Source organism: Mustela nigripes, chromosome 12 (assembly GCF_022355385.1).
Source record: "Mustela nigripes isolate SB6536 chromosome 12, MUSNIG.SB6536, whole genome shotgun sequence".
Lineage (NCBI taxonomy): Eukaryota > Metazoa > Chordata > Mammalia > Carnivora > Mustelidae > Mustela > Mustela nigripes.
Window position 1 is genome coordinate 118286186 of NC_081568.1, and position 18353 is coordinate 118304538.

The window sequence follows — 18353 nt, forward strand, 5'->3', positions numbered from 1 at the left end:
TGTGTCCAGCTTCTAGAATTCCAGCACCAGGTATTGCTGCCTTGACTCCCACAGTCTGAGCATGAGATTGAAGCATCTTTCTCTGGCCCTGGAGAAAAAATATGTAGGTGCAATCTTTTGGAAATTCTGTCTGTGAACCCAACAGATAACTTCTCAATTATTCCAACAGTCAGTAAGTCCTAACCATGACCACAAGATACCCAAACAGCTATCTGGTATCTCACTCTCAAACGTAAGGATATAACTGAGGATCTTCAGATATTTTAGGCAACCTAACATGAAAGATAGATACCAAAACCAAAATAAAATTGATAAAACAGAAGAGAAGGACTTTAGTGGAACAAAGAATAGAAAAAAATCTTTTAAAAATCTTAAATATCATCAGTGAATAAGAGATATAATTCATAAAGCAGGAGAGAATGTTATTTAAAAAAAAAACAATATTCACAAAGACAGTAGAATGATGGTTGCCAGGGATGGGGGGATGGGGAAATGGGGAGTTGTTAATGGGTATAGAGTTTTAGTTTTGCAAGATGAAAAGAGTTGTGGAAATTGGTTGGACCATAAGGTGAATGTACATGACAATACTGAATTATATACCTAAAAATTGTTAAGATAGTAAATTTTATGTTATGTATGCTTTACCATAGTGTAGAAAACAGTACAAAAAAAAGTTCTTAGAAATTAAACAAAAAACAAAAACAACAACAAAACAACAAATAACAACAACGAAAACCCCTAAATAAATAAAAGAGTTTAAACAAGTACATAAAAGTTGAAAGATAAGGATGAGGACATCTTCTAAAAAGTGAGACAAAAAGATTAAGAGGAGAGAAAGTTTTTTTTTTTTTTAATTGGGGGCTCAATCCAGATGAAGTATCTGACTTGAAGAAGTTAATGCAGAATAAAACAGTGAAGAGGAAAATATCAAGGAAGTAATACAAGAAATTATCCTAGTCCTGAAGGACCCAAGTCTTAAGACTGAAAGGACCTGCTAGGCACTCAGCAGTATGAGTGAACAAAGTCCATCCTTGGGACGTGCGAGAACACCAACCATAAATAGAAAAATATGAAAGTTTTAAAAGAACACAGATGACTTGCCAAGAGCTATAAATCTGAATGGTAGAGGAGTGTTTAATAACCTTGAAAACTAGAATGCAGAGGAATTCTGTCTTCAACATTCTGAGGAAAGTTTTTCACCTAGAATTCTGTACCAAACCAAATTGTCAATCGTGTGTGAGGAGGATAAAGATGTTTCATCACACGCAGGGTCTCAAAAATACTTCAGACCTACCCTTCTTTTCCAGGGAGCTAATAAAGGTTGTGCTTCACCAGAAGGGAAAAACAAACTGAGTGAAGGGCTGGACTCCAAGAGCAGAAAGATCCAACACGGAAGCAGGAAGCAGGCCTTGAAAGCCTGAGAGTGTGGGGCTGTGAGGAGAAGGGGCTGGCAGCTGCCTCAGGAGTGGTTAGCTTGCCTGGTGACTGTGGCTGGGTGGAAGATAGACTTGAGAGGGCCTTAGAGTTTGGGAGGGTGAGGTGGCTACAAAGAAAACTAAATGAAAAGCAAGTCTGTTATCATCTCCAAGACAAATGAGTCGCATTTGGAAAAAGCAAAAGAATATGCATAGTACTTGATGAAGCAGTGTATTATTGCAAACCACGTAAAAATTTAAATCCTGATGACTGATTTAAGGGAAAGGTAAGGGATATATAGGCGAGCTCAGATCCCCTCTATCAAATAGGAAATCAGTAATAGTTAATATCTAAACTTAACCCAAAATAAAATACATGCAATTAACATTCTTTTTCTAAAAATTTTAGTGGAAGAACGCAGTTTTGTTGAAAAGCACAGATGGCCTTCGAATATGTACTTGAAGCAGCTTGCGGAATACAGGAAGTATATTCACTCCCGGAAATGTCGTTGCTTAGTAATGTAACCCAGAGCTTTTATATGCATATGCTTTTTATTATTATTATTATTATTACTATCATTATGAAGCAGAAGAATGGGATACCTCTGTGTTCCAGTAAAATTCTGTGACTGAAACCAATATGGGCGTTAAAAAAAATTACCATACAGCTTAATGTGTTTGTTAGTTCTCTGAAAAAAACTACTACTGTGATCTTTAAAGGGAACAAAATAGACCATAGGCTAAAACCAAGGCTTCACCATCCTAGTATGTAAAGCTGTCCTACAGCTTCTTTTTCCCTTTAAGATGCCCTGTTGCTTTAGTGATATTAATACCCCTCCCAGTTAAGTAATGTTTAAATTTAAAAACAAAATCATGTAGTATTAATTGAAAATGTTCATTATGTCTGATAAATTGCTCTATTAAAATAAGGGGCATTTTAAAGACCAAGTATGACTATTTCAATAACAAAAAAATCTAGCGTAAAGCTGATCAATCTGAAATCTTAGGAATAGAAATTTGCATGGGATTTTGAAAGTGAAACGCCACATGGTTTCAAATCAGTGAAAATGTTTGAACCATCATGAAAAAAAATTTTTTTTTTTAATGTGGACTACCGAACTGAGCCACCTTGTCTCTTCTGTGGGATTCTGATTGGGCAGGAAACCTAAACAGGGCTGGCTTTAAGGCCGTGTAACTTGTGTCATCACACAGGGCCCCGTGCTTGGTTTGAGGCTCTGCTCTTGCCATTTTGAAATTCTTAATAATGTTTAAAAAAAGTCCCTGCATTTTCACCTTATACTGGGCTCCCCAAATTATGTGTGTCTCCTAGCAGGATATATACTATATTTTCTTGCTAACCACCATTCTCACTGAAAGCAAAAAAGAGGCACTGACATGGAGGGAACAGAAGGAGGCTTGCTGGAGGGAAGAGATCACGAGGGGTTTCCCAACCTTGAGGACCTCTTGCAGGAGTGGAGGGTCACAAGGCGGGGTTCTCTGCTGCCACTTCAGCGGGCAAGGGAGACATGACTTGTGTTTACTCAGCTTTAAAACACTCACAGTTCTGGCTCTATCACAGTGGAAGAAATGCTTTCTTGCTCATTCTAAGACCAGGATGTTGGTAAAAGCGACTGATCAGTGTGAATTTAAAACGCATTTATAAAGATGCTCCTAGGAAGAGTTGCCTTCTAGAGAAATTGTAATCAGTGGCTTAAGAGTTTTTTGTTTCGTGTACTTACTAAGCTTAGGAGACCAGCGGCTTGAATTGTTTGAATTCTTTCTGAGGGCCGCAAAGTTATTTAATGAGGAGTAGCAGGAATCTTGTCGTTCAGGATAACCCAGTAAGTTAAGAGAAAGGTTATAAATCAAAGACTCAGTACATAGAGAGAAAATGGTACTAGGATAGAATTATAGTCTCTGTTGTATCACATGTCAACAGAAATAATTACATCGAAAGCTCGTAAGCTGAGAGATGGAAAACCAGATTACTATTTATTGTTAACATCATTTTCATCTACAGTATTGGGATATATTTTTCTTCTAATTTCCAATGACTTTCAAGAACACCGAATTTTTCCAGCTATTCAAAGGTTTGATTAAATAGTTTTATATCACAGTATTAAACATACTGCTGTACAGTTAGTCCTTGAATGTATGTCAACACTGTTAGAATACAACAGTAAAAACACCCTATATATATCTTCCAAGAACCCTGACTTTAATTAGATTGTATTGCTGCAGGTTACCAGAATGCATTTTATGTTTTTTGTATTTTAACCACTTGAGTTAATCAATTCTTGGCAAATCCCATCTGATAAGGATAAACATTGTAAAGAATAAAGACTATATTAGATTTCTAGAAATTCATCACATTTGAGATCTTTTAAAACACAGTGATAGCCTTATGTTCTTCTTAAGGTAGTCTTTCCCCTATGTGAGTTACAGCACTGAAAATTTTAAATCAGTAACTTTTGATCTAGGAAATTGAAAAACATTAAGTTCTAAGGCAAAACAAAGTATTTGGTTGAAAATACTATTTCACATTTACATAGACCATAGATACTTTTGAGGTTGTTTGTCCGGAGTGGAAGTTGAATTTGAAAGCTGGGGCTCCGTGGGGGTTGAGCATGTAGATTTTATTATGAAAAGTCCTTGACCACCTGGGGGAGTGACTCCGCCACCCTGATGTCGTGGCTTTGCAGAGCTAGTCAGAACAGTAATCAAATTAGTTTTTAAACCTAGACTCTTCGGTACCTTTGAATTAACTCAATTTAAAATAACAAGAAATTTAGAAATACTTACAAACTCTCTCGGAGAAATGAGTGCTCTTTTTGAGTTTTTTTTTTTTTAATTGAGAGATTATTTCTAGATGAATGTATGCTTTGTGTTCATCTCTGCTTCAATATATTTACCAAACATTTTAATTAGAGAAGATACCATGTGATAGAATTAAGGCCTCTTCTTTCTGGGCCAGGTTTTCACCTTCTATAACCCTTTGTATACTTCTGACTGCTCTCTGTTCCTATTATAAGAGAGTAGGCTTATAAAATAGAAGTTTCAGTAATGTAAGTGAAATTCACCCTGTCCAGAGAGCCTGGCAGCTTCACACTGGGCAGTGGCAGAAAACCGAACAGTTGGATAAATGGAACTTCCAAGACAGCTAAACTTTTCGATTCCAATTTTAAAAACTACACTACATTGACATACTTAATTAGAAAAACAAAATTTCCTCGAGAGTACTTTATTTTATTTAAAGCATCTGTTTAATTCAATCTTTAATAATTTTGCTAAGAAGGTTATGTGTGTATTTTAATATAGCCTGACCTGAATTTATATGTTTTTAGTTTTAGTATTTAACATTTTGTAACAAATAAACCTTTTTTAAAACAAGCTTAACACAGTGTCCTGCAATTATTTTACCTCGGATGTTGAAATGTTGGCATAAATATGGGAATATTGCCTGTGTTTCTCAAGCATCATTATGTTTCACAGATAATTTCCATTACACGTAAGGTATGTAGAATATTGCTGATGTTGTAGATGCCTGAGATCAGATAAAGACATTTATATTACCTTTACCAGCTGGTACCAGAATTTCTCTTCACAAAATAACTGTCTTTATTTAGAAAAATAGTTTGATAATTGTTTAGCATAGAAGTGAGCCCTGTGGGCTCAAATGTTGCCTGAGCCAAGACTTCTGAGAAGCAGAGAAGCTGTTCTGCATAATAAAGGGTTAAGAAGTTGGAAGTTTCCAACAAAATGAAAAGGCAAGCTGCTGAAGGGGAGAGAATAAAAATCATTTAACTTATAATGAGTTAATACCAAAATTTGTAAAGAACTGATACATCTCAGCAACAAAACAAAATAAAACATGGACAGAGAATCTGAACAGAGATTTTTTTTTTTCCAAAGAAGACATAGACTTGGTCAACAGGCCCATGAAAAGATGCTCAGCAGAGAAATGCAGGTCAGAACCTCGATGAAGTATCACCTTGTACCTGTTAGAATGGCTGTTATAAGAAAGATGAGATAACAGATGTTGGCAAGGATGTGGAAAAAAGGGAACCCTCATGTAATGCTGGTGGAAATGTAGATTGGTGCAGCCACTATGGAAAACAGTGGAGACGTTCCTCAAAAAATTAAAAATGAGACTACCATATGATCTAGCAATTTCACATTTGGGTATTTATCTGAAAAAAAAAAAAAAAAAAGAAAGAAAATGGAAAAAACTAACTTGAAAAGCTATCCGCACCTCCATGTTTATTGCAGCAGTATTTACAATAGCCAAGACATGGAAACAACCTAAGTCTCAATTAATGGGTGGAGGGATAAGGCAGATGTGGTGTATATATACAATGGAATGTTGTTCAGGTATAAAAAAGTATGAAATCTGGCCTTTTGTGACATGAATGGATCTCGAGAGCATTACATTAAGTGAAATAAGTCAGACTGAGGAGGACAAATACCATGGGATCTCACTTATATGTGGAATCTTAAAACAACAGCAACAACACGAACCACCAAGCTCATAGATGCAGAGGACAGATCGGTGTGTTGCCAGAGGCAGAGTTTGGGGGTTGGGGATGGGTGAAATGGGTAAAGGGAGGTCAAAAGGTATAAACTTCTAGTAATAAGATGTCATCATTGGGTGTAATATACAGTATGGTGACAGGTTAATCCTGTATTGTCTCTCTGAAAGTTGCTAAGAGAATAGATCTCAAAATACTCCACAAGAAAAAAATCCATGACTGTGCAGTTATGGACGGTAACTAGAATGTGGTGAACATTTTGCAGTATCTACAGATATTGAATCATTATCTGTGCACCTGAACTTGCCATGGCAGAAGAGGCCAGATAGAAGAGAGAGAAACACAAGGCAATCATAATACGAAAATGGGATATGCACGATGTAACACAGTCCCTCCCCCAGGCTCCCCAGTTGCTAGTAAATTCTACTAAATTCATTAAGGCCTCCACAGTTCCCCTGGAATGATGTGGCAGACACATATCTGACTGGCGACACACTCTTCTAGAGGACCCCAATTACCTGTAGAAGAACCTCCGCAGCCCTTGCTGCCATCACAGCCTTTCCTAAGTAGCCCCGTCTGTTCTGCCTTGACATGCGGGGCATTGACGGTGTACTCGCACACTTCACACTCTTCCTGTGCCTCGGGTTGGCTTGCCATTCCCTGTCTACTTTGCAGACTCCTGCATGTCCTGTAAAAACCCCACTTCAACATGTCTCTTTTGCTCTCTAGGACTGAAGAATTGTTTCTGCATGTGAATAAGAATGAATTGCTTCCACACGTGTCTTTCCTTAGCTCTTTATTCTCACCTTTATTACGGCACTAGTGCGCTTTAGGTATTTCTGTATCAGTGGTTTCTACTTGGCTGTAACTTGAGGGCAGGGACCATGTCCTGGTTTATCTTCATGGCCCCTCTGTAACCCTTCAACAAGCACGGGACTGACATAGACTGTATATCATAAATGGCACTAAAAAGGCTAGATCGCTTCTGTTGGAACGGTAATCAAAAACTTGTAAATGGGGCACCTGGGTGGCTCAGTGGGTTAAGCCTCTGCCTTCGGCTCAGGTCATGATCCCAGGGTCCTGGGATCGAGTCCCACATCGGGTTCTCTGCTCTGCAGGGAGCCTGCTTCCTCCTCTCTCTCTGCTTGCCTCTCTGCCTACTTGTGATCTCTGTCAGATAAATGAAGAAAAAATCTTAAAAAAAAAAACAAAAAACAAAAAAAAACTTGTAAATGCAAGTGAGTAGTATGCTCACACTTGAGGCTTTGTTTGCCCTGTGTCAGGAGTCGCCAGAGTCAGCCGGCATGTGGAACCTGGTATGACCATGGTGGCTGGCTCTCTGGGGAACTGGTGAACAGAATGGAAGAGTGAGAATTCTGGACTGTTGAGGTGGGTGCAGAGCATGTACCAAGGGATCCTTGGAGACACCTGCCTGGGAGTTAGTTGCCAATGAAAGTCAGCAGAAAGACGAGCTGGGGGAACAGAAGAGTTTCAGTGGTGAATGATGAAGGGGGAGCCGCTCCTAGTGTTACACATAATGTTTGTATGCAAACGATTCTTTAACTGCATGTGAGCAATTTCCCTGGCATGCGATGCTAGTTCTCAAATTCTTAGTTGTCCTGCTTAACTGTCAGAGCATAATGTTCTTAGAGGCTGAGCTTAGCTTCTCATCTATGACTTAGTGCCCGTCTTGTTCAGTTTGTGAGAACAGGTGTCCTTCTATCTTACTACTTCTTCCTCTAATAACCACATCACCACTGGAACGCTTTTCTTTTAATATGTATAACTTCTCCAACTCCAGAGTTGCCAGTGGTTTAGTCTCTGACATGCCATTGTTCGAGCAGAGCAACCCCAAAAGCCAAAAGTTACTAAAGAGGTCTCTTGTTCTTGTTGTTTTTTAGTGTTAACATTTTCTAATAGGTAATGTATTTGCAAGGCCGAAAGCTCAAAATGATAGAGAAAGTATACTTTGGGGAAAGAGTCCTTGCTCCCACCTGTTTCCTTTTACCCTGTTTCCCCATAGTTATCACTTGCATTCGTTTTTGAGACATCGTTACGTTGTTGACTTATGTGAATATGAGCAATGAACATGCATGTTTTCATCTTCCTCCTGTGGAAGACAGAGTAACACCCTCCCCAAAGTGTCCACATCCTAATCCCCAGAACCGGACTTTTCATGGCAAAAGGGATTCGTGCAGGTGTGTTTAAGGTAGGGATCTTGAGATTATCCTGAATGGGTCCCCGTAACCCCAAGTGCCCTTATGAGGGGGATGCGGTAGAGTAAGTTAGGATAGGAGGCAATATGGTGGGGCGGGGGAAGGGGTGATTTGAAGATGGGAAAGGGGTCATGAGGCAAGGAAGAAGGGCATTCTCCAGGAGCCTTTCAGCAAGGAAATGGATTCTCCCCTGAGCCTTCCGAAGGAACCAGCCCTTGCTGGCTGACAGCTTTGGCCCAGTCAGACTGATTTTGGACTTCTGACTTCCAGAACGACTAGAAAACAAATGTGTGGGGATTTTTAGTTTTTAAAGATTTTATTTATTTATTTGACAGAGATCACAATGAGGCAGAGCAGCAGGCAGAGAGAGAAGGAGAAGTAGGCTCCCCGCTGAGCAGAGAACCTGATGTGAGGCTTAATCCCAAGGACCCTGATACCATGACCTGAGCCAAAGTCAGAGGTTTAACCCACTGAGCCACCCAGGCACTCTGGGGTTACTTTTAAAAGCCCTGAAGGGGCTTTTCAAAGTAGAGTGCTAGGCCCCAGCCCCAAAGTTCTGATTTTGCAGGTCTTGGTTGGAGCCTGAGCATTTGTAATCTAAAACAAGTTCCCAGGTGATGCCCATGCTGCTGGTCCACAGAACACACTTTGAGAACTCATCAAACAATTCCATTTCTCTTGGGTCTGAGGCAGCTGACACTCCAGGCCCTCCCCCAAACCTCTGCTCTCTGTTTGAACTTTGACCTCCAGACCCAGGCCCCTACTCTCTCTCCTTGATAGGTTTTCTAATTCTGTTACCCTCCCTTCATTTTTCTGATTCTGCTGCGTAAGAGTTTGACCAAAAGCCAATAGTTTCCCCTGAGGCCTCGGCCTGTGATGTAGCCAGTCAGAGCAGATCCTCCCATGATGATTTCTCTTTATTGGGGGGAGGGGGTGTTGGGTGAGGGGTGAGGTGATGAGCCAGGGGAGAGGGGCTGGACTCAAACACTCAAGATCACACACTAAGGGCACCTGGGTAGCTCAGCTGGTTAAGCTACTACCTTCCACTCAGGTCATGATTCTGGAGTCCCAGGATCAAATCCTGCCTCTGGCTCCCTGCTCAGCAGGGAGTCTGCTTCTCCCTCTGACCCTCCCTGCACTCATGCTCTCTCCCACTCTCAAATAAATAAATAAATAAACAAACAAACAAATAAATCACACACTAAGCCTCCCAAAGGCCTCACCCCACATTACTGTTGACCTTCAGTCTCCCCTGGAGCTCCAGGTCTCTCTGTGCTTTTGCTGTGTGCTGGGTCTCTGACCTTCTTGGTCTAGAGATGATGCAGGGTTCTGAACTCTCAAAGAATGAAAGTAAACTTAACTTCCCGAAGGCCTTGGACACAGTCCTATATATTACTCTTGGAAGAGTTTAAACAGGAAATGTGAGTCCTTCAGATTTCGCTACTGTCTCACGGTATACATTTTTCCCTGAAAATTGTCTACCTCTTTGTTGTCTTCTCTGATTTTTTAAAAGGATGTTCGGCTGCTGTAAGAATTGGAAGCAATTTTGGAGCATAATCATATATGATCTTTTTTAAAGGGAAGGTCCTAGAAGGTCAAAGTTTGGTTAAACCGGTTTTGTGGGCCCCAGGAATTCTTCCCATAGGTGGCTGGGAGTTACTGAGTAACAACTGTCCCGCTCACACAGGCTTGCTTCAAAGTTCTGAGTGCTTTTCCCTTCCTCCTCCTGAATGGAAGTCTTGCTTTTGCCTTTACTTTAATAAGTTTAAAGCCGAAGAAAAATAATTATGTTTCAGTTTTCATAAAATTTATGTAGGCCATTTTTAATTTCCTAGAAATCTCTTTTCTAATAGTTTCCCCATGTGTCACCATGATAACTGGACACATCATTGTTCTTGGGTCTTATGGCTCCTTGGTTGGAAGAAGAGTAAGATTGGTTTTCTAAATTCCTCTGAGGAATGAATTGTCTCAGAGTAAACAAGGACATTTTGGTGTAGAGTTAACTACAGACCAAACTGCCTGAGAGGCCACAGACAAAACCCCTGGTAATGGGTAGGAAGGCAGATTAGAATAGCAGTGCCCATGTGAGGTTCGAATGATTTCCTTGAATAGATGGAAAACAAAAGTTAAGATATTTCCTTGGCAAGAATCCAAATAAAAGCAGATCATTTAGATAAAGTAAATTGGAATTTATAGTAAAGAATTGCCTGGATAGTTTTCTAAACTGCACACCAGTACCAGTAAGAAAACTTTGCCTTTTATAACACTTAGTCATTTTAATGACTATGTTAAGAAAGGCTGGTCTTGTATGGGATCTTAGTATTAGTAAGGACCAGGGGTTCCAAAACTGCTATAAGGTACCATGATGGACATAACTGATTGCCTGAGGGTTTTATGTCTTTTTTTTTTTTTGTTTGTGTGATTTTATGTCTTTTAGCACCATTCCATAAGCATTAACAGTTGCTTAAGAAACATGTGTTCAATATAAGAGGACACAGTTGATGGAGAGCCCAGCAAACATACTGGGTGCAAGTCAACTGTGTTGACTTTTATGGCCCAGGTGTCCCCTTTCTGCTTAGGGACCAGAGGTCTTGGCCCTGGGGAAGGGCACAAGAGATACCCACAACAGAATCTGGGTAAGACCCCAGTTTAAGGGCAGGGCCTTCAGCGAGGGGCCAGTGTGGAAGGCCAGGAGACACCCAGGAATAACTTGGGGAGACTCTGAGGCCCATGTCCTATAGGCAAGCGTGTAACAGTGAAATTTCTGTGACTAGAGTTTGTGTGAATTGTGTAGGCTGATGAGGCCTGGGCAGATTGACGGGTCTTTTGTTATATCCCCATTACCACTTACTGCATTTTTACTAAGTTCTGCATACATTCCTCCCTTTCGAAGTGGCACTGGCACAGAGGAGGGTGGTCTGGTGGGCTGACTGTCAGTGTGGCTAACGAAGCCCACTGCCTGGGTGGATTCAGATCCCAGCTCTGCCTCTTCCCATGTGACCTCGGACATGAGAAATGGCTTCTCTCTGGACGTTGTTCATCTATAAAATGGAGCTAATGGATGCAGCAACTTCATAGATTCATAGGAGAGTCAATAAGGTCATACACATAAAATGCTGACTTGCACAGAGCTAGCACTCTTAAGTTTTACCTGTTATCATCTTATCATCCCAACAATTCTATGGGCCATGAGCTGTCACTGTGCCCATCCTAAAATGAGCACAAGGAGTAATAACCTAAGGTGGGTCACATAGTTAATAAGTGGCAGAGTGAGAAGAATAGAGACCTTACTCCAAAGCCCAAATGCTCTACCAAATAGCAAACAGCATCCCCACCCTTGTCCTGGAAAACTAGTCCAAGGTCTAATCTGATCGTGATTCTTCAAATGCTATGACTAGTTAACATAGCACCCTTGCAGTTAATATTTGGAGTAAATAACCCAAGGCTGAAGCCTGGAAAACAATCTGCATGTGCTGGTAGGAAGTGATCAGAGCGAAAGGCGGCTGGTTGCAGAGCATATTCAATCCCAGCAGCCAGACTGTGAGGTTTCTGGTAATCCTCTTGCATTTTAATTAATTTTGATTAGTTCATTTTAATTCTTATAGTCAGCGCCCAGCTGAAGAGATTTGCTTATTCATAGGCATACAGCTAGGAAATAGCCTAACCAGAATTTGAATTCGTCCATGTTTCCCCTAAACCATTAAAAAAAAAAAAAATCTTTCCCTTGGAGTAGCAATCTCAGGTCTTGGGCCAGTTCTTACAGGAAATTTGTAGTTTTGAGGAACATTGTTTCATTGAACTGTATGAACAAAGTGGGTGAATTACATAGGCTATAAAACATGCCTAAATAAAGTTATTTTTAAAAAAGAAAGGAAATAAGAAAGGAAATTCAAAAAAGAATAATTAGAGAGCGAGAGAGGGGAGGATGAAGGAAGGAAACAAGAAGGAAAATAAAACATGAGTAGTTAGAAAAAATATTTTCTAACTGATCCAGTAACCACTGTATGCCATGAGTTAAGACCAGAAAAACTGGATAAAAATTTTGTTTTTGGTTAAATGGGTTTAGAGCATGGTTGAGCCCACCTAGTTGTGACCCTAAGTGACCTCCGCCATTTCATCCCTCCAAGCTGGAGATGCCTCTCAGGACTGTTTCCTCACCATTGATCCTTTGTTGTCTTCTTCCTGTATCTCAGCAAAGGGAGAGAGGTTGTAAGTTTGTATGTATGTGGGCTTTGGTGAGGCTAAGAGCACGTGCATGCACGAGTGTGTGTTTTATAAACTTTGTTTTTTAGAGAAGTTATAGGTTCGCTGTAAAATTAAGCAGAGGTACAGAGATTTCCCATATAGCCCTTCTTCTACATACTCATAGCTTCCCCCATTATCAACATCCCCTGCCAGAGTGGTGCATTAGTTACAATTGATGGACACACTGATACATGGTTATCACTCAAAATCCGTAGTTTATGTTAGACTTCAAGACTCTTGGTATTGTACTTGCTGTGGATTTGTGCAAATATATAACAATATGTATCCGTTATTATAGTATCATACAAAATCATTTCACTGCTCTAAATATCTTCTGTGCTTTGCCTCTTCATCCCTCTTCTGCTACCCCTGGCGACTTCCGACATTTTTACTGTCTCCATAGTTTTGTCCTTTTCCAGAATGTCATATAATTGGAATCCTATAGTATGTAAACTTTTCATATTTGTTTCTTTCACTTATTAATATAATTCTAAAATGCCTCCACGTCTTTTCATGGCTTGGATAGCTCATTTCTTTTTAGTTCTATCCTGTGTCTAGATGTACCCAGTTTATTTTCAATACCACCACTGAAGGACATCTTGATTACTTCCCAACTGGGCAGTTATGAAGAAAGCTGCCATAAACGTCCATGTGCAGGTTTTGTGTGGACATCAGTTTTCATCTCCTCTGGGTAAATACCAAGGAATGCCATTACTGGATTATATGTTATGAGTATGTTTAGTTTTGTCAGACTCCACCAAACTGTCTTCCAAAGTGGCTGGGCCATTTTGCATTCCCACCAGCAAAGAATGAGAGTTCTTGCTCTACATCCTTACCATTTGGTGGTGTCAGTGTTTTGGATTTTGGCCATTCTAATGGTTATGCAGCTGTATCTGATCTTAATTTGCATAACATGATGCAAAGCATTTTTTATATGCATATTTACCGTTTGTGCATTTTCTTTGGTGAGGTATTTGTTAAATTCTTTGGCACATTTTAAAATCAGATTGTTTTCTCAATATCAAATTTTAAGAGTTCTTTGCATATTTGGGGTGAAAATCTTATATCAGATATATCTTTTGCTAATATTTTGTCCCAGTCTGTGGCTTGCTTTTGCATTCTTTTGACAGTGTCTTTCACAGAGCATTTAATTTTAATTAAGTCCAGCTTATCAGTTTTTTTTTCCCTGTGGGTTGTGCCTTTGGTGTTGTATCTAAGAAGTCATCCCTGAACCCAGGATCACCCAGTTTTCTACCATGGTACCTTCTAGGAGTTTTATAATTTTGCATTTTACATCTAGGCCTGTGCTTCATTTTGAATTCTGTTTTGTGACGTTTGCAAGGTTTGTATCTAAACTCTTGGTTTTGCATGTGCAGAACAATGCCCAGTTGTTCCATCACCATTTGCTGAAGATTGTTCTGCTCCATTGCATCGCCTTTGCTCCTTCATCAAAGATCAGTTGACTGTATTTATGTGGCTCTATTTCTGGGCTCTCTGTTGTGTGCCATTTTTCTATTTGTCTATTCTTGTGGACACTTAATACCACAATATCTTGATTACTATAGTTTTATAATTAACTCTTGAAGTCAAGTGGTGTCAGTCCTTCAGCTTTGTTCAAGATTACATTCATTCGTCAATATTATATTCATTTTTCTGCATCTTTTGCCTCTCTATATAAATTTTAGAATGAATTTGTCAATACGTAAGAATAAAATCTCTGGGATTTTGACTGGGATTGTATTAAAGCTATATATCAAGTTGAAAAGAACTGACACCTTGACAGTATTGACTCTATCCATGAGCATAGAATACCCCTCCATTTATTTAGTTCTTCTTGGATTTTGTTTTTAATCCAACTTTTGTAGTTTTCCTCATATAGATTTTTACATGTTTTGTTAGACTTATACATATGTATTTCTTTTTGGGGGTGCTAATAGAAATGGTATTGTGTTTTTCATTTCAAATTCCTTTTGTTCATTGCTGGTATATAGTAAAGTGATTGGCTTTTATATATTACTCTTGTGTCTTGCAACCTTGTTATAATTGCTTATCAGGTTCAGGAGTTTTTTTGGTATGTTTTTTAGATTTTTTGCATAGATGAACATGTCATCTGTCAACAAAGGCAGTTGTATTTCTTTCTTCCCAATCTATATACCTTCTATTCCATTTTTTGTCTCATTGAATTAGCTAGAATTTCCAGGAAGATGTTGAAAAGGAGTAGAGAGAGAGGGACGTTCCTGCCTCGTACTCGATCTTACTGGGGAAGTTTCAAGTTTGTCACCATTAAGTATGATGTTAGCTGTGGGCTTTTTGTGGATATTCTTAATCAAGTTGAGGAAGTTCCCCCCTATTCTTAGTTTACTGAGAGTTTTTATCATGAATTGGTGCTAGATTATGTCAAATGCTTTTTCTGAATTTATTCAGAGGATCATATGATTTCTCTTGTGTTAGCCTGTAAATGTGATTGATTATGTTAATTGATTTTTCAAATGTTGAATCAGCTGTGCGTACCTGAGGCAGATAAATCCACTTGGTTAAAGTGTGTAATTCTTTTTATACATTGTTGGATTTGATTTGCTAATAATTTGTTGAGCACTTTTGCATTTGTATTCATGAATGATATTGATCTGTAGTTTTCTTATGATGTATTTGTTGTTATTGGATAATGCTGGCTTCATGGAATGAATTAGGAAGTATAATCCCTCTGTTTCAATGCTCCAAAAGAGATTGTAAAGACTTGTTTGCTAGAATTCACCAGTGAACCCATCTGGACCTGATGCTTTCTGTTTGGAAGGTTATTAATTATTGGTTCAATTTCTGTAACAGATATAGGCCTATTCATTTTGTCTATTTCTTCTTGTGTGAATTTTGGCAGATTGTATCTTTTAAGAAATTGGCCTATTTCATGTACATTATCAAAGATACAGTCATAGAGCTGTTCATAGTATTCCTTTATTATCCTTGAAATGCCCATGAGATCTTTAATAATGTGTCCTCTTTCATTTCCAATATTAGTAGTTTGTGTCCTCTCTCTTTTTTTCTTAGGTAGGTTAGTTAGAGGCTCATTGATTTTACTGATCTTTACAAAGAACGAGCTTTTGGTTTTGTTGATTTTCTATATTGATTTTCTGTTTTCAATTACATTGGTTTCTGCTCTTGTTTTATTTCTTATCTTCTGTGCAACTTGGCTTTAATTTGCTCTTTTCCTAGTTTCTTAAGGTAGCTTAGATGACTGATTTCAGATTTTTTTCCTTTTTTAATATATACATTCAATGCTATAAATTTCCCTCTAAACACTGTTTTTGCTGCATCTCGCAAATTTTAATTATCATTTTTTTCTTTTCATTTTTATGTCAAAAATATTTTAGGGGCACCTGTGTGGCTCAGTGGGTTATACCTCTGCCTTCGGCTCAGGTCTTGGTCTCAGGATCCTGGGATCAAGCTCCACATTTGGGGGGTCTCTGCTCAGCAGGGAGCCTGCTTCTCCCTCTCTCTCTGCCTGCCTGTCTACTTGTGATCTCTCGCTCTCTGTCAAATAATCAAATAAAATCTTCAAAAAAATTTTAAACTACTCTTGAGATTTCTTCTTTGAACCATGTGTTATTTAGAAGTGTGTTGTTTAATCCCCATTAGTTTGGTATTTTTTAAGTTATCTTTCTGCTATTAATTTCTAGTTTAATTACATTTGATCTGAGAGCAGTTATTGTATGATTTTTATTCTTTTAAATTTGTTACAGTGTGTTTTATGATCTCTCTTGGTTAATATTTCACATAACATTGAGAAGAATATTTTTGAATGTAGTCTACACATGTTGATGATATCTATCTACTTGAAGGTGTTGTTGAGATCACCTTTGTCCTTACTGACTTTTTGCCACCTGGAGCTGTCCATGTCTGATGGAAGGGTATTGAGTTCTCCAATTATAATAGATTTATCTATTCTTTGTTTACTATCAGTTTGTACCTCATGTATTTTGGCAGATGATTGTTGGGCACATACACATTAAAGACTGTTGTGTCCTCATGGAGAATTGACCCCTTTATATTTAGGTAATGCCCCCCCCCCTTTTAAAGATTTTATTTATTGACAGAAGAGATCACAAGTAGGCAGAAAGGCAGGCAGAGAGAGAGAGAGGAGGAAGCAGGCTCCCCGCTGAGCAGAGAGCTGGATGTGGGGCTCAATCCCAGGACTCTGGGATCATGACCGGAGCTGAAGGCAGAGGCTTTAATCCACTGAGCCACCCAGGCACGGGTAATGCCCTTTTTTATCCCTGGTAACTTTTGTGTCTTTGAAGTCTGCTCTGCCTAAAATTAATATTGCTTTTATCTGTTTTCTCTTGATTAATGTTAACATGATATAGCTTTCTCCATCCACTTACTTTTAATTCATGTTTTTTATATTTAAAGTACATGCCTTTTTAAAAATTTTATTTATTTGTTTGACAGACAGATTATAAGCAGGCAGAGAGGAAGGCAGAGAGAGAGAGAGAGGAGGAAGCAGGCTCCCTGCTGAGCGGGGAGTCCGATGCGGGGCTCAATCCCAGGACTCTGGGACCATGACCTGAGCCGAAAGCAGAGGCTTTAACCCAATGAGCCACCCAGGTGCCCCCATGCCTTGTTTTTTGATCCACTCTGACAATCTGTTTAAATTGGTGCACTTTGACCACTGACATTCAGTGATTACTGATTCACTTGGATTCATATCTACCATAATTGTTAACTACTTTTTATTTTTTGCCCTTTGTTCCTATTTTTGTCTTCCATTCTTCTGTCTTTTGTAGTTTTAATTGAGCATTTTATAAGATTCAGTTTTTTCTTTTTTCATAACAAATCAGTTCTTTTTTTTTCTTACTCTTTTCAGTGATCGCCTTAGAGTTTGCAATATGCATTTGCAACTAATCCAGGTCCACTTTCAAATAACAAATACTCCTTCACAGGTAACTAACAAACTCATCTTTTTTTTTTTTTTTTTAACAAACTCATCTTAATTTCTCCCTCCCGTCCCTTATATCATTGCTATTATTCATTTCACTTATATATAAGCTTACATATGTCCATATATATACCTAAGCATATGTAATAAATACATTGTTGCTATTATTATTTTGAATAAACTGCTATCTCTTAGCTCAATTATGAATACTGGCAACCAATTCCTTCGATTTTTCTGAGTCTAGGGAAATCTCTATTTCTCCTTCACTTTTGCAGGGTAATTTTACAGGGCAGAGAATTCTAGTTTGGTGGACTTTTTCCTCTCAACATTTTAAATATTTTAGTCTACTCTCTTCTTGCTTGCATGGTTTATGAAGAGAAGTCAGATATAATTTTTATGTTTTTTCCTCTATAGGTAAGATGGTTTTTTCTTTGTTTTCTTTCAGGATTTACTCTTTCTCTTATATGTTCTGTAGTTTGAAAACAATATACCTAGATATAGGGTTTTGTTGTTGTTGTTGTTGTTTGTTTTTGTTTTTTTCATTTTTCCTGCTGAATGTTCTCTGAGCTTCCTGGATCTATGGTTTGGTAACTGATATTAATTTGGGGAAATTCTTAGTCATTATTGTCTCAAATACTTCTTTTGTTCCTTTCCTTTTTCTTCTCTTTCTGGTATTCCCATTGGGCATATGTACTATCCTTTGTAGTTGTTCCATAGTTTTTGGATATCCTGCTCTGTATTTTTTTTTCCCCATCTTTTTTTCTTTGCTTTTCAGTTTTGGAAGTTTCTATTCAGACACCCTGAGGCTCAAAGATTCTTTCTTCAGTCTTAATCTGTCTGGGCTGCTTCACAAATTACAGTAGACTGGGTGTTTTGTTTTTGTTTTTGTTTTTTTTAATAAACAACAGAAATTTATATCTCACAGTTCTGGAATCTAGAAAGTCCGAGATCAAGACACTAGTATGGTCAGATGAGGACTTTCCTCCAGGTATCTGGTGGCTTCTCACTGTATCCT

The 18353-nt window shown here is 38.6% G+C and overlaps 1 protein-coding gene across 2 annotated transcripts in view; it reads left to right on the forward strand.

Moving 5' to 3' along the window:
* Positions 1-4811, forward strand: part of RHOBTB3 (Rho related BTB domain containing 3) — a 55600-nt gene extending 50789 nt beyond the window's left edge. For both annotated transcript variants that reach the window (XM_059418261.1, XM_059418262.1), the window contains exon 12: positions 1825-4811. In XM_059418261.1, coding sequence (XP_059274244.1) covers positions 1825-1940 — 116 coding nt within the window. In that variant the 3' untranslated portion in view covers positions 1941-4811. The remainder of the gene's footprint in view (positions 1-1824) is intronic.
* The last annotated feature ends 13542 nt before the right edge of the window (positions 4812-18353 follow it).